General features: G+C 47.4%; 1 protein-coding gene across 1 annotated transcript; it reads left to right on the forward strand.

Annotated features, from left to right (window-relative positions):
* Positions 1 to 9,397: 9,397 nt before the first annotated feature.
* Positions 9,398 to 15,434, forward strand: FZD5 (frizzled class receptor 5). Its single transcript, XM_082631087.1, has 2 exons — positions 9,398 to 9,477; positions 9,763 to 15,434. The coding sequence occupies exon 2, from the start codon at positions 10,017 to 10,019 to the stop codon at positions 11,772 to 11,774; it is 1,758 nt and encodes a 585-aa protein (XP_082487213.1). The 5' UTR covers positions 9,398 to 9,477; positions 9,763 to 10,016; the 3' UTR covers positions 11,775 to 15,434.
* Positions 15,435 to 16,949: the final 1,515 nt, after the last annotated feature.

The following is a 16,949-nucleotide window of genomic DNA, read 5'->3' on the forward strand; positions in this document are numbered from 1 at the left end:
GGAGGCACTTTTTTCCCACTACATACAATTGAACTGGGGAACTCACTGCAGCAGGATATTAAGATCAATGGTGAAGATTTGTGTTTTAAAAGATTAGACATTTCACATGCATATCATCAACAGCGACACTCAATAGGATGAAAGTAAGATGGATGAAAGTTCTCAAGCTTCAGTGCATAAGTTGATCACCAACTGGGTCAGGTGAAAAGAAAAAAAGTTGTCTACTGGGTTAAAATTTCACAGAAAGGCAGATCTGGGGGGTTCCAGTCATTGCTGCTGTGTAACAAACCACTCCAAAGTAGTGGTGTGAACCAACAGGCATTTTATTATGCACAGGGATACTGTGGATCAGGAATTTGGAGAGGGCACAGCAGGGATGGCTTGCCTCTGATTCATGACATCTGGGGTAGACTTGAAAAACTAGGGGTGACTTGAGGTTGGGGGTTGGAATCATCTGGAGGCTTCTTTTTCTAACCTGGGATGACTTGAAGGCTCACTCAGCTGGGACTGTCAAGTGGAGCATCTATATGTAGGTGTCCCAAGAAAAAGCACTTCCAAAAAACAAGTGTCCCAAGAGACCCAGGTAGAAACTACACGGCCTTTTATGACCTATCCATGGAAGTTTTAGAGCATCACTTCCAACACAGTCTATGGGTCAAAACCATCACAAGCCCACTGAGATTCAAGAGGAGGAGACTTAGGACCTCCCTACATCCCTCCCCTATGGGGAATGGCAAGATCACGTTGCAGAAAAACCTGTGGGATGGGAGAGGCTTTCGTAGCCATCTTTGGAAAATGCAATCCCCCAGGGAAGGGGTGGGTGATGTGAGGTTACAAGAACACACCATCTAGTGGAAAAAACTGACATATGAACAGAGAATCACAGTACAATAAAATAAATTTCAAGGTAGTTATTTCCCCCTCTTTTACAAGAATTCCTTTTTTTTCCCTTTGATAAGAGTCATCACATTTAAATTTTTTCATTCATTTTCTGTCTTCCACTAGATTGGAATCTCCATGCATTTAGTTTCCTACTGTAACCCCTGTGCCTAAAACACTACCAAGCCCAAAATAGGTACTCAATAAATATTTGCTGAAAGAGTATATGAGTAAAGTGCTGTAATAGAGAAGAAGTGGGAGGGCTGTGGGAGTACAGGCAATAACAAAGCACTCAGCTTGATGGAAATGACATTTGAGTGGGTCTTGAACACTCTTGAAGGATAAATAACAATTTTTCTGGTGGGAAAAAGGAGGGAATAAATTTTTCTCCTTAAATCTCCTCCAGAGACTTCATTAGCCAAGTTTATGTGGGCAGCTCCTCATCCTAAGTGTACAGACTGCATGTAGTAGTTACAATGTTCTTGGTTGCAAGTGAAAGAAAATAGGGACTCAAATGTATTAAAAAATAAGCAGTGTATTGTATCACATAACAAGAAGTCTGGAGGCCAACAGTTCAGGCAGCCTCAATGCCATCCTTCTTCACTGGGTCAGCTTAGCTCTTTTGTGGTTGCAAGATGGTGCCCACAGTGGTAGGCATCACAGGCAGACGAAACAATACCCAGCAGGGGAGAGGACTATTTCTCCTTTGGAGTAAGATCTTTCCCATAAGCCTCTGACAGACTTACCTCACATTGGCCCCCACACCACGTCTTATTGGCCAGAACTGTGTGCCATGCATGTATGTAACCTAAACGCTGATAAGAAGAAGGGGAGAAACACGAGCAGCTGGACTAATCACGTGTTACTCCTTGGGGCTTGATCTGAAGCTCCTGCCTCTCCTGAAGCACGGGGCTATGCAGAAAAGGGTGGATTCCCCAAGAAAACAGAACAAAACAAAACAAATAACAGGGGCTTTGTTAGGAAGGAAAAAGGGGAGATGACTCTTGGGCACGTAATCAACAGTGTTTGCACCGTTAGGCTTGGAGAAGGTTAATGTTCTGTTTTTTTGTGGATGAATACTACCTAACACTTTTATTTATTCTTTTTCATGCTTTTTGCTCCTTTCCTTTCTCCTCTGCACTAGTAGTCAGTTGAATAAATCAAGAGCTGTATCAATAGGAAAGAGTGTCATGTGCACAGTGTACCTACAAATCTAATTAATCAAAAATATGTTGATTAGACGTGAGTGCACTTTCAGGTAAAAACCTTGATTCAGATGCTTCTGATAGCATAGCCATGCCCAGCTGTTCACCACTTGAATCATGATCTTTCATGGCCTTGTACCCGTTACTTGTGCTGATTCCTCTGTCTAGGAAGTCCTTCTCAGTTTCCTTACCTATAGTGGATACTAGGGATTGCCTCTCCAGCCTCCATTCTATCCTTCTAGTAATTTGCTTGAAGAGATTGAGAACTGCAAAACTACTTTTTTCAGACTCCCTTGCAGCTAGGGTCTTGATTTGAAATAAGTTCAGTCAATCAGGTGCACTTGTGTAAGATTTGGAGGCAGATGCAAGGAGAAGGCATCATTCTGTTGCTGTTGGCCAGCAAGGTTTGAGCAATAATGTTAAGAGGCATTTAATGCTGTTGGACTCAATGTCCTGTTTCAGTGGCTAGTCACCAGTTTCATGGGTGTGAAGAGCCCTTGCTGCAGCACCATCCCGACTTCTGGAACATAGCTACTGCGGTAGGCCCTTGAACTCAACAGCCCAGGGCTACCCCCCTGACTTCTGCCCCTCCAGCTCATCAATTTTGTAAGCCTCTGTTTGATTCTCGGTATTAGACATTTCTCTGTTTGAAACACCTAGAGTGGTTTCTATTTCCTGTACTAAACCCGGACTCATAGATCATCTAATTCATATTCAGCCTTCCAGGCACAGCCTGGGTCTTCCCTGAGCCACCAGGTTGGGCCAGGTGCTTCCTCTGTGCTCCCACCATGTCCTGCCTGGTAAGCCCATGCCTCTTCATCTTCGCACCCCTGGCACCAGTGTTTGGCTCACAGCCTGTGCAGCATCAACATTTACCGAACTGAAGCTCCCTCTGCCAAGATACCAGAAAGGTCCTGAAATCTAGTCTAAAGGGTGCCCCACCTCATGCCTGGTCTGCAAAGCCCAAAGAACAAGTGGCTCTAGACTTATACTGGATTCTAGATGAATCCAGAGCCCTCAGCTTTTCTGTACTTTAGTTCTCCACACAAGAGGCCACACCAGAATTGAAAATTTGACCTGGTTCCCAGGAAAGGGATGATAAGGAACAAGGGAAGTTGCTTATCTCAAGAGTTACTATCTGGTGCTTTTCAGGACCCTCTACTGCTGGGCCTACAACGAGGTCTGCAATCAATGGCAGCATAGCCTTTGGAGCAAGGAAAACCCAAGTTGGAAGGTGTGTGCCGTTGTGTAGCAAGTTACTTTCTGAACCTCAGATTCTTCATCTATAAAATGGGGTTGAGGGGCTTCCCTGGTGGCGCGGTGGTTGAGAGTCCACCTGCCGATGCAGGGGACACGGGTTCGTGCCCCGGTCTGGGAAGATCCCACACGCCGTGGAGTGGCTGGGCCCGTGAGCCATGGCCGCTGGGCCTGCACATCCAGAGCCTGTGCTCCGCGCAGGGGGAGAGGCCACAACAGTGAGAGGCCCACGTACCACAAAAAAAAAAAAAAAAAAAAATGGGGTTGATAATATCAACCTCACGGGATTCTTGGGGGTAAAAGAGATTATATATGTAAAATGCTTAGCACAGTGCATACACATTGGAAATGCCCAATACCCATCAGTTACTGTTATGGCCACCGTTGTTGTTGACTGTGCCATCACTGTACCACAATTCTGTTATATATATATATTTTTTTTTGCGGTACCCGGGCCTCTCACTGTTGCGGCCTCTCTTGTTGCGGAGCATAGGCTCCGGACGTGCAGGCTCAGCGGCCGTGGCTCATGGGCCCAGCCGCTCCGTGGTATGTGGGATCCTCCCGGACCGGGGCACGAACCCATGTCCCCTGCATCGGCAGGCGGACTCTCAACCACTGCGCCACCAGGGAAGCCCTGTTACATATTTTTTACTTCATATACATATACTTTCCTTCAGCCCAAACAGACTCACATGCAATTAGACTAGAATGTACTTCTCTATACTTTCTCCCGAGATGTTCCATTTTACATCATGATGTGATTAACCCTTTTCTGCAGAAGATCCAGCTAGGCCCAAGTTTGGGGCTGTGCTGAGGAAATAACAAAACCATCTATGTCAGTGGCTCTCGACCCTAGCTGAAAATCAGGATCACCTGGAGAGTTAAAAACAAAACGGCAACAAAAATAAACAAATAAAACGAAACCAAGAAACAATGTCTGGGTCCGTCAACCAGAGATTCTGATTCAGTAGGGCCCAAGCATCAGTACATCTTAAGGGTCCCCAGGTGATTGTAATGTGCAGCTGAGAGCCATTGCTGAGAGTGGGAAAGATTAGTACTTCCATCGCCTCTGGGAAAGAAGAAAGAAGCTCTTACTTTTCTATAATCTCGAGGAGGGGAGAGGACTACAGATTATAGTTGAATGATTCCACTTATAATGTGAACAAGGCATTCTTATTATGAACCTGGATAAATGACTCATCATGATAATCCTCTGATTAGTGTCTGGGTTTCTCATCTAGAGGTGTCTGATCTGATGAGAAGAGGAGTTATCAGGAATGTTCTAGGACATGGAAAAAGCTAGTCTGGAAATACCTGTGAGGGATTTCAAATTGGCTTGTGAGTGTCTGTCCTGTGCCAGCCCTGTGCACACTCGCACACTTGCCAGCTGGGGCTGATGTCAGGTGTATGTACTTTGATCCAGAGCAAGTGAAATGATCCCTGCTTTGGCATAAAATCTAGCTAATATCTAAATGCTAGAGATAGCTGGTGACAGCTGGGAGTGTGCTCAGACATAAAGTACAGGGATACCTCATTTGATTGCGCTTTGCAGACTTTGCTTTTTCACAAGTTGAAGGTTTGTGACAACCCTGAGTTGTCAGATGATGGTTAGCATTTTTTAGAAATAAAGTATTTTTAAATTAAAATATGTACTTTTTTTTTTACATAGAATGCTATTGCACACTTAATAGACTGAAGAATAGTGTAGGGGCTTCCCTGGTGGCACAGTGGTTGAGAATCTGCCTGCTAATGCAGGGGACACGGGTTCGAGCACTGGTCTGGGAGGATCCCACATGCCGCGGAGCAACTAGGCCCGTGAGCCACAACTACTGAGCCTGCGCGTCTGGAGCCTGTGCTCCCCAAGAGAGGCCGCGATAGTGAGAGGCCCGCACACCACGATGAAGAGTAGCCCCCACTTGCCACAACTAGAGAAAGCCCTTGCACAGAAACGAAGACCCAACACAGCAAAAATAAATAAATAAAATAATAATAATAATTAAAAAAAAGAATAAGGTCTTTGAATGCAGAGAATATGCTTTAAAAAAATAAAAAAGAATAGTGTAAACATAAGTTTTATAGACATTACTGGAAAACCAAAAAATCCATGTGACTCACTTTATTGTGATATTTCCTTTTTTGCAGTGGTCTGGAAGCAAACCCACAATATCTCTGAGGTATGCCTGTACATCTAAAACATGTAACTTTTTTCCCATTATTAAAGTGATACACAAAAGAAAATAGAGTGGGAAAACAGAAAAATAGCATGAACCCAGTAGAAACTAATAACAGACTTAAATAGAGTTACGAGGTGCTAGACATGGTTTTAAGCTCTTTACCATATAAATTCATTTACCCCTCACTACAACTCTATGAGGGGTAACTCCACTTTACAAACGAGGAAAGAGGACCTGGAGCTGTTGTGTGACTTGTCCAAAGTGGCAGCTAGTAAAGGAAGAGCCAAGGTTTGGACTCATGCTGCATTTAACAGGGTATGGTCAACCTCAGAGATATATATAGCTCATAAGGTAAGCTTTATCCAAGGATTCAATGCCACTTGCTTAAGTTTAAAAAGTTAATCTCAGTTGCCACTTATTCATCCATTTATTTCACAAATATTTACCAAAGGCATCTATGGGCAGCATACTGTTCCAGGCTTGATTATCAAGATATTGAAGAGTATACAGAGGCTACCTGTCCAGTCATTCCTATAGCACTGAACTCTCAAGTGTCTCAACAGACTATACATGTATAATCAATACAAGTCTAGTAAGATTAGAAATGCAATAACTATTCTCTGATTACAAAATCCAAAAGCAATACTTCAAAACTTTCGAAATGTCACAGTCTTACTAGATGGAACGTTTAGCATGATCCTCTGTATTTTCATCAATTAATAAGTACACCTTGGACAATAATTTAAGTTGAACCTCATGAATTCCACTTTGTAGCAACACGTTTAATATAGCAGTAGTGTCTTCAAGTCAGAAATTTGGTGTTTTTGGATGGATGGATGGCTAGATGGAAGGATAGATGAGTGAATTAATAGCTAAGAATGCCTGGCAATGTTCTAGTTGCTTAAAAATTGCATCTTTAAAAATCACTCAGTGTTTTCCAGTTTGTTAAACAATAACTATGACTCAGAAGAAAATTGTGATTTCTGTCCTTTCCATGGACTAAATATGTAACTTCAAGGAAGCCATTATGATGCCAGTTCCATCTGATTGTTGTGAGGATCAAATGAGCTAACTGAAATGAATTATGTAGCACCCTGCCTAATACATGTTAAACAGCATATTTTAAACTGCCTTTAAAGTGAAACACTATATGTAGAAAAGCAAAAATTCAAATGGTACAAAAAGCTATATAATGCAAAATACGTTTCTTTTGGCCAAGTTTTCCCGCTATTATTACTACCATTATTAGAGATCTCCAGGCAAAAATAACATCTCCCTGTTGATTAAGAAGGGAGAGGTTTACAGACTAGGAGATAACATCCTTTGAGTCAGAACCAAGTGAAATAACACGTGTATTCTGGCTAAATTCCAGCATGAGTGATTAACATTCTCCAACTTCAAATAATTTTTATTATTAGCCAACACTTGTCCATCCCCAATAATACACATGTTGCACACAGGCCACAGAATGAGGCAGCCTCTCTTGGCATGTTCACAATCTGTGCATACTTTCCACTGAGGGTTTCCCTTTCTTTTTGATTGCTATTCCATAGCTTTTCAACTCCCACTACTTTCAACCCTGGGATGTTTGCCGACACTGAGTGCCAAGTAGTTCCAAAAAAACAAAAAAAAATATGAGCACCTGTAGAATCCCAGGGAATGAAAGAGGTAAAGTACATTTTAAACATATTTATTACCAGTTTTGATGTTTGTGAAGCGATTTATATTTATTTCTTTGAACTTTGAGGCTGGGATTAATACACATATTCCTCATTATTTTTCACAAAGTCTTGTTGATAAGCAGGAGGAAGAGGGCTATTCTGCAGTTTTGTCTCCCCGTCTGTATAAGTGGGATCCAGGACACAAGAACGACTCAGCCCTAAAGTGCAGTCCTGAGTCCCTCAAGAACTCAGGCCCTCCTGCCTTTTTTCCGCCTTCTTCCCAGAAGGAAGGGGTGGGGGGAGCGGGAAACAATTCAAACCCTCTTTGTAAGCGTGTGAATGAATTTCAAGAATGCTAAACACCTCAGTCTTCCAACCTAATTAGGACATGTAGAAAAGAAGCATTTTTAGGACATTTAAAACTTGCAGCATAATAAGCCATCTGGAGAGCGCCACAGTGCGTCCCAGTGGTCGAGGCGCCCAGCAGGTCTTCGCGCGGGCTACCCGCTGCTCCGTGCGCCCCGGATCCCCGGCGGCGCGCGGGTGCGCGGCTCAGCAGCGCGTAGCCCCGGGGCGGGGGGGGGGGGGCCCGGCCCCTGCCCATCACAGAGCCCGGAGCCAGTGTTGCTTTTCTCTGCGGGCGACTTCGAACTGCCTGGATTTTTAACCCGATAAACTGATAAAGGACTAACATGTCTGGAGTCTTCCAAAGACGGAAAGAAAATCACTTTCTTGTCGCAACAGTAAGATTTTGTTACGAAATGCAAAAGTAAAGGTTAAAGCCTGGGAGATAACCGGTCGCATATGGGGGGGAGCGGGGAGGAGGTGGTAAAAATTGTGGATGTCGCGTCCCAACTCTCTCGGTTCGAATCCCAGGTTTGCCATTTGAGAGCCTACTCTGTGCTAGGCGCTCGGAATACCGCGCTGAACAAGATTATCTAGGTTGTGGCTTTATTGGGGGAACTATCATTAGCTCGGTTGCCTTGGTATGCTTCTAAACTCTGTTTCTTCACCTATAAGGAGTGACTGCCTCATAGAATTGTTGTAAGGATCTGAGACATCCTGTATTGAGAACGATTAACGCGTTGTCTGACACACAGTAGGGGTTCAGTAAGCATTTGTACTTCTCTCAATTTGAGCTCACCTGGTGAGGGCAGCGCAGAGAGGAGACAGGTGCCACGGTTAAGAATGATTCTTTGAGCAGTCCTTTTAAACAAGCGCTGGATTCTAAGGATGCTTAGCTGCAGATAGGAGACCCGGTAGGTGCCCTGGAAGCTAGGGTTCATAAGCTAGAACATTACAGGAAAGTGAGCCCCGCACCAGTGGGAGCCAGCAGAGAACTCAGGAGCGACTTCTAGCTAGGGTTTCCCGCTCCGGATCTCAAGAAGGCGTGATTAGCATTCGCCCCGCCCTCCATAGCTTCCCGGCCGGCGATTGGCCCACGCTCCTCGGCTGCCAGCTCCAGGCGGGGCCGGAGGGCGCCTGGGGAGAGGCCGAGCCCGCGGGGCAGTGGGCGGGGACGCGCGGAGAGCGTGGCGGGGCGGCCCACCAACCGAGCCCCAGCGAGAAGGGGCGGGGCCGGGGCGGAGCCTCCCGGCGGGCATTAGAAGCAGGTGACCCAGGCTGGGCGGGAGAGGCCAGTCAGCCCGAGGCAGTGACTCCGCTGCGGCCAGCGCCGCCGCCGCCGCCGCCGCGCGGAGTTCAATACCCGCCGGAGGTGGGCCAAAGGGTGCTAGAGCGCGGGGGAGGAGCGGAGCCCGGCGCGTCCCGGGAGAACCGCCACCGCCCCCAGGAGTCCGCTGGAGCGCGGATCCCCCTGCAGGGGAGGAGGAGAGCGGCGGGCGGGACGCGGCGGCGGGCGCGCACCATGCAGTCCCGGCGGGGCCAGCGCTGGCTGCTCGCCGTGCTGTGAGGCGGCGGGATCCCCCGGTCGCCGCACACCGCCTTCCTCTTGCCCAGGTGCTGCCAGGCGCGCTCGTCCTTCGTCCGGCTCCCGGACCCTGGTGGAACGCACGGCCTGCCCCCCGTCCTGCCCCGCCCGGATCATGCGGGGGGCCCCGGAGGAGGTGAGGGCTCCGGGGAGGAGGTGAATGACCGGTCTGCGGCGACCTCGTTCAGGGGGCGACCCCCTCTCTGAGACGCCCCCACCTGCTGCCATGTGCTGCCTCCTCGGGTACCCAGCCTATCGCCAAACTTTCCCGATGCCAGCCTGTCTCTGAGTCGCGTTTCTGAGCGAAGTGTCCCAGAGACGGAGGGCCCAGGCTGGCTACGGACTGTCTGCTTCTCTCGGGATCCTCAGAGGTGAGAGCCCGTGCCTTCCCCCTCTCCCCGTTCTTTTCCCGGTCCTCTGCCCTTTTCCCGGGGGCTGAGCGCTCTGACCTTGGGGTGCAGGCTGGCAGGCCCTGCGAGAAGGGAGGCGGGGTGAGGGGCGGGGAGTCTGTAGTTTGGTTCCAGGAGGTGGGAGGGGAGGGGAGGGAGAGAGGTTAACCTAGAGTTTTGGAGACCAATTGCGGGGATTGCGCCGTTGACGCCTCTCTAATTGGGAGTGGTTGCAATTTTTCTTCTCCCCCACCTTCTTTTTTAAAGAGTACCTTCCTTGGAATCGGAGCCCTAACCGTCCCTCCCCAGCCCTCTCCAGCGAAGAGCTGAGCGCTCCCTACGGAGGCAGCGCCCTCCCGAAACAGTTTATCTTTGGGCGGATTTCTTTAAAAGAAAAAGAAACCAACAGGTTGCCAGTCCCGGCGCCACACAAGTCGGCGGAGAGGGAAGCCCGGATCCCGGTTTCCCCTGCCTGAGCTGGCCCCGCGCTGGCTGCGGGAGACGAGGGGAGGGAGGGGGCTATGGCTCGGCCTGACCCGTCCGCGCCGCCTTCGCTGCTGCTGCTGCTCCTAGCGCAGCTGGCGGGCCGGGCGGCGGCCGCCTCCAAGGCCCCAGTGTGCCAGGAAATCACAGTGCCCATGTGCCGCGGCATCGGCTACAACCTGACGCACATGCCCAACCAGTTCAACCACGACACGCAGGACGAGGCGGGTCTGGAGGTGCACCAGTTCTGGCCGCTGGTGGAGATCCACTGCTCGCCGGACCTGCGTTTCTTCCTGTGCTCCATGTACACGCCCATCTGCCTGCCCGACTACCACAAGCCGCTGCCGCCCTGCCGCTCGGTGTGCGAGCGCGCCAAGGCCGGCTGCTCGCCGCTCATGCGCCAGTATGGCTTTGCCTGGCCGGAACGCATGAGCTGCGACCGCCTCCCGGTGCTGGGCCGCGACGCCGAGGTCCTGTGCATGGATTACAACCGCAGTGAGGCCACCACGGCGCCCCCCAGGCCCTTCCCGGCCAAGCCCACCCTCTCAGGCCTGCCGGGGTCGCCGGCCTCGGGGAGCGACTGCGCCGCCGGGGGCCCGTCGGTGTGCAAGTGCCGCGAGCCCTTCGTGCCCATTCTCAAGGAGTCGCACCCGCTTTACAACAAGGTGAGGACGGGCCAGGTACCCAATTGCGCGGTGCCCTGCTACCAGCCGTCCTTCAGCCCCGACGAGCGCACGTTCGCCACCTTCTGGATCGGCCTGTGGTCTGTACTGTGCTTCATCTCCACCTCCACCACGGTGGCTACCTTCTTAATAGACATGGAACGCTTCCGCTACCCTGAGCGCCCCATCATCTTCCTGTCAGCCTGCTACCTGTGCGTGTCTCTGGGCTTCCTGGTGCGCCTGGTCGTGGGCCATGCCAGCGTCGCCTGCAGCCGCGAGCACAGCCACATACACTACGAGACAACGGGCCCTGCGCTGTGCACTGTCGTCTTCCTGCTGGTCTACTTCTTTGGCATGGCCAGCTCCATCTGGTGGGTCATCCTGTCGCTCACCTGGTTCTTGGCGGCTGGCATGAAGTGGGGCAACGAGGCCATTGCGGGCTATGCGCAGTACTTCCACCTGGCCGCGTGGCTCATCCCCAGTGTCAAGTCCATCACTGCACTGGCACTGAGCTCCGTGGACGGGGACCCAGTGGCCGGCATCTGCTACGTGGGGAACCAGAACCTGAACTCGCTGCGCGGCTTCGTGCTGGGCCCGCTGGTGCTCTACCTGCTGGTGGGCACGCTCTTCCTCCTGGCGGGCTTCGTGTCGCTCTTCCGCATCCGCAGCGTCATCAAGCAGGGCGGCACCAAGACGGACAAGCTGGAGAAGCTCATGATCCGCATCGGCATCTTCACGCTGCTCTACACTGTGCCAGCCAGCATCGTGGTGGCCTGCTACCTGTACGAACAGCACTATCGCGAGAGCTGGGAGGCTGCGCTCACCTGCGCGTGCCCCGGCCCGGACTCTGGCCAGCCGCGCGCCAAGCCCGAGTACTGGGTGCTCATGCTCAAGTACTTCATGTGCCTTGTGGTGGGCATCACGTCGGGCGTTTGGATTTGGTCTGGCAAGACTGTGGAGTCGTGGCGGCGCTTCACCAGCCGCTGCTGCTGCCGCCCGCGGCGGGGCCACAAGAGCGGCGGCGCCACGGCCGCCGGGGACTACGCCGAGGCGAGCGCAGCGCTCACGGGCAGGACCGCGCCGCCGGGCCCCGCCGCCGCCTACCACAAGCAGGTGTCCCTGTCGCACGTGTAGGAGGAGGCCGAGGCCGAGGGACCGCTCGGACCGGGACCGGGGCCGGGAGTTGAGGGAGGGAGGTTGTTTTGTTTGGTAGCTTTGCCAAGGTCACTTCCGTTTACCTTCTTGGTGCTGATGCCCCCTCCTGGGGCAAGTTGGAGAGAGGGGAAAGGGACCGTTTCAAGGGGAGTACCTGTCCCAGGACTTCTCAAAGGGGCTCAGCTCACGTCTGTTCTATCTTACTGCCTTTTCAAGAGGAACCCTGTTTTTAATTTATATGTAGTTTTCTTAATTTTTAACTTTGTTGCATTTTGGCAACAAAACTTACCTTTGCTTTGGGGGCTTTACAATCCTAAAGTTGGCATTATAATGAAGTTCCACTTGGTTCAGGTTTCTTTGAACTGTGTGGTCTAAATTGGGAAAATATATTTCCTATACTTCTGTCTTTAAAAATAATGTGAACAGTGAAAGTTGCTGTGACTGGGAAGTTGTTCCGTGTGCTTTTCCAGGTTGTTTCTCCTTCCACTGCTTAAAGTGTCCAAGATGCTTTAAGGTGAGCTGCTTGTCCCTGTTTATAGTTCCTAAGTTAGGGGACACCCTAAGTCATACCAAGGAGGGGTAGCATAACGTGGTTAGGGCCTCCGGAAAGTGACAAGGTTAGGCAATGTTTAGAGATTCTAATGTGTCCGTCCTAGCTTCGGTTAGCAAGCTTCGGTTTCTTTTCTGTAGTACTTGTAATCATTCTCATCCTTAACAGTGCCAGCTTTGCTTGAATAAGTTAGAGGTAGCATTGCAGTGTCCGGAATAAATATTTGGAAGAATGCGAACCTAAGGGATGGTGATTGGTTGAACTTGAATTCTAGACTGTTAAGATGGCAGCTTTGTGCCCGAGGAGTGGGTGGTTCTTTTTTTTTTTTTTTTTTAACATCTTTATAGTGGGTGGTTCTTAATAGGCTTTGGTGATCCCACTTTTTTAAACTTGTGTTAAAACTTTGGTAAAAATAAACCCACTTCCTTCTTCTGGAAGGACTTAGCGATAGTGCTGAAGGGGGTTCCTTTTTACATTTAAGGACTAAAATGGATATAACTCCTGTAATTAAGTAAATTTCCAACACCTCTCTTATCTGCTCCACCCCCATCCCACCTCCTTTATCATGTTAAACAGTCTTTTTGCTTTTCTTATTCCTCCTCTCCTGGAGAGCTGTGATTAGAAACCACACCCACCCTTGAATGAGGTGCTTGAACTGGGGGAGGGAGGCTGGCTACCTGTGAACAAACACTGGCAGCGATGAGGGAAAATAAGTGTCCCTGGACTTTGGACTAGATTACAGCCAGATATTCCAAAAGCATCGAGACACTGCTCTCTGCGGCCTCTGGAAACAAATGAGACCCATAACACCCTTGCATAAGCTTTTAAAACATGGATCAGTGTAGCAAAAGGAAAGCTGTTCCCCCCCCCCCGCCCCCACTCACCTCAATATATTTTTTTCTTCCTCCTCTTCTGAGAAAGCCTATATAGTGATGAGCACACACTTTACTGTTAGAGAATTATGTTTGCTTTTCTAATCTGTTGAACCATTCCCTCATTTATATATGAAAGCCCATGTATTGATGAATACACACGTACACACACCACGCACACATACTTTACTGTTAAAAATTCTGTTTGCTTTCCTAATCTATTTAACCATTCATTCAGGAAGAGTGTGAGGCCATTACTGGGGAAGGGGGTGACAGTGCATTGGCCAGCAGAATACCAGTGACCAGGACTGAGTGGGAACTAAATTTAAGAAGCTAAAATAGCAAAAACTATTGAAATTTGGGGATGTCTCCCTAGAGAAACAAGTGTAGGGATTTGCGCTTCATTTATACCAAAGTTGGAAAAGTCAGATTTAAGCCCAGGCCAGTTGTTACATTATGGATATTAAGTAAACAAGTGTATAGTTTCCATAGTGGATATAAACACTTTGCTGGTGGAAAGAAGCCTGGTGTTATAGTTTTCATGGACTTTCAAAAGCTATTCACGTTTATAAAAATGCACTGCTCTGACACACTCATCCCCTGAATCAAAATGTCAGTATATTCGACAAAACCTTGTACACAGCTACAGAACTTTTTGCACATCTAATTCCTCTACTTGTTCAGAAGCTTCTTAGAACCTTGAAATAGATCCCCTGCCCGAGGGCCAGTTCCTCTCTTGTTTTTCAAATGAGGAACTTTTCTGATCACCTTGACCTCTTCCCTCAGTTAACACGTCTTCCCAGAAAGTACATAGATTATTCTGCTGCCTTAGGTCATTGTGCCTAATTTGGGTTTTTCCTCTTTCTTTTTTTTTTTTTTTTGTGGAGGAGTGTAAAGATGATGCAGAATGTATCTAAAAGTTGTGGGATGATGTGGTTGAAGTGATTTAATTCTTCCTTTTAAAACAACTATTTTTCATTTTGGCAACATACCAAACCTAAAAAGAACAACCAATTTACTTTAAAAAAAAAAAAAAAGACAGTTAAGACACAGGGTGCTAAGCCACGGAGAGGCAATACAGGTAATGCATTTGGAGATCTAGGTCCAGGCCAACTCTCAGAGCTGCCTCTGTTTTCAGCCTCTGTTCTCACCGCTGCTCTCCCCACTCCCTTCCCTCAAAGATGAAGCCCACCTGCTTCCCTCAAGTCTTAACTCAGCCACCCCTCCCGCTACCCAGGGCAGAGAAGCCCATCTATTTATGGTCGCCCCCTATTTCCATCTCATATGCTGTTTTCTTCTGATTTTTATTTTTATTAGGCAAACAATCCATACTCATGAAAACAATTATAAAATGGAAGGTTGTGGGTTGGTTTAGCAACTTCTTCACAGCCAGCTCTGTGATTTTAGGGAGGATTTAAGGCCCAGTTTAGGTTCACAGGTACAGCTTTTGGGCTGTCCCTTTCATGGTTCAATTGTAAGCAACGTCTCCCGTCATAGATTAGGGGGTAAAGATTTAGAAGGAGCTAATAAGTGACCTCTCAGTAAATCAGTTGACAAGACTTAGGAAGTCGTTTTAATTTATATTCTTAACCTCACACTTTGAAGTTGTCTAAATTGGCTGAAAATAAGTATTCTTGGTGCCTTATTGGTTTATCCTTGCAAACCTTTGTCATGTTTTCCCGTAGTCATTTCCAGTGATAAGCCTGTGTGTGTGTTGTGTGTAATTGTGAGCAATGTACAAGCTTAAATAATGTGCTGACAGCACTGTTTCCAGGTTGGTATTCATTAGGCCGTTTCCTCCTGGGCTAGGGCTGCACTAATCCTGACACCGGCTGCCAGGAGAAAACCTCATGGATCCCACACCGCACCTTAATAACAGCATCCGTGACCTGCAGTCTCAAGTACAGAATGGGAACCCCAGAGCTAGGAAATGTAGTTGTATATTTTAATGAACTGCTACCCCTGCTAAAGAGGCTTCTTTCACTTTTGTGCTCTACAGAAAGACCAAGGGGGGTAGGAGGGACAAAGCTTTGAATAACTGCTTTCTAACACCGAATGTGGCCAACAGGACAGAGAACATCACAAATCTAGGCAGGTGTGAGGTACAGTGGCTGAGGATTTCCTGCTCCCCCTGCATGCCCTTTCTTGCCTCCAAAGTCCAATCAAGTGATCCTGGGGAAGAAATACGCCTAGGTTGAGGAGGCTGGTTTTGAAAGAAAAAGCTACCAAGACATTAAAGCAGGGTGAATGAAGGGTAGGCAGGATGAAAGTAACTAAGTAACCTGGCTTAGAACTCTCAAACGCTTCTAGCAGCTTGATGACAATTACAGGATTTATTTCAGTCTGTGGTACATCCTTTGAGGACAATATTACTTCATGTTGTTACAAACTGTATGTATAGTATGTATGTGTTGTAGGTGTGTATATAAATAATATATATTATATATATGAGAGATTTAGTGACTTTTGATACGGGTTTGGTGCAGGTGAGTTTATTACTGAGCCAAATGAGGCACATACTGAGTCAGTAGTTCGAGTCCAGGGCATTCAATACTTTTTCTGATTTCTGTGTATGTGTAGTGCCTGTCCCATGCGGTATTGTCAGTGTCATGTCAAATCCAGAACTCACAAAGCAGAGCCAGCGATATTTTATTTGTAGACAATCAACTAGAATCTATAAAATTATTACTGGCAGATGATTATAATTCCAGATCCCTAACACTAGCAAAAGGAAACCCAGAGCATCTTGATAAGAAGTTTTCTGTTTTTGTTTTGTTCCTGGAAGTCAGTAGAATAGCAGTTGTATGTGGTTATATTAGTGTCAAGATACTTAATTTGCTGACCTTATTATTTCAGAAAAAAAAATTGTATGTATTATATTTGTGGGAAGTTAAAATAATGCTTTGAGATTTTTATCAAATATGGAGAGTAGTTATTTATGAAAAACAAAGAAATGTCTATTTTTGTTTCTTTGTTCCCAATTAATGTAGATAAATTTTAAAGTGCATTAAAGCAATGGTAAAGCAAATAAGATGCTGTACAAGTATTTTTCTCATGCTTTTATGGAGAGACACTGTTTTCTAAGAGTATCTGAAGGAGGTATGTGCTTTCTAATTTCATGATCAGATTTCTCAGATGTACTTTGAATATAAGTGGCAATGTTTTTATTGATAATAAAATCAAGGCAATTCCAATCACTGGAAGGAGAACTAATGAAAACATGTTTTACCTGAATATACTTCATAGGTTTCTCCTGCTGATCCTGTGATTGTTTCATGATTCACTTGAAGAAATGAAGGAAAATACACATAAGAACAGAGACATTGCCTGAGATTGTGTTCTATTTTATCAACCCTCCATCTATACTCTGTACTGAAGCAATTTGGATAGAAGTGCTGCTCTTGTGTGTGTCTGGTTTGCAGTCAGAAACCCCCAAAACTTTATCATTCAGCTGTTAGATCCACAACTTTGTATTAAGGTCTAAATACAAGTCAGGGAACCCAGATAAGATAAGAGGATATATGGTTCTCCCTCTGTATTTGTGGGTAATTGGTTCCAGTAGTCTCCCTCCCCACGTGCCGCCCCATACCAAAATCCATGGATGCTCAAGTCCCTTATATAAAACGGTGCAGTATTTGCATATAACCTACGCACAATCCTCCCGTCTTCCCCCGCACCCTCCTTTATACTTTAAGTCATGTCTAGATTACTTATAATACCGAATACAAGTCC

The sequence above is a fragment of the Mesoplodon mirus genome (assembly GCF_964341445.2).
Source record: "Mesoplodon mirus genome assembly, chromosome: 8".
NCBI classification, from domain to species: domain Eukaryota; kingdom Metazoa; phylum Chordata; class Mammalia; order Artiodactyla; family Ziphiidae; genus Mesoplodon; species Mesoplodon mirus.

Coding starts and splice junctions, on each gene's coding strand:
- FZD5 (XM_082631087.1), top strand. CDS start 10,017: ATGGCTCGGCCTGACCCGTCCGCGCCGCCTTCGCTGCTGCTGCTGCTC.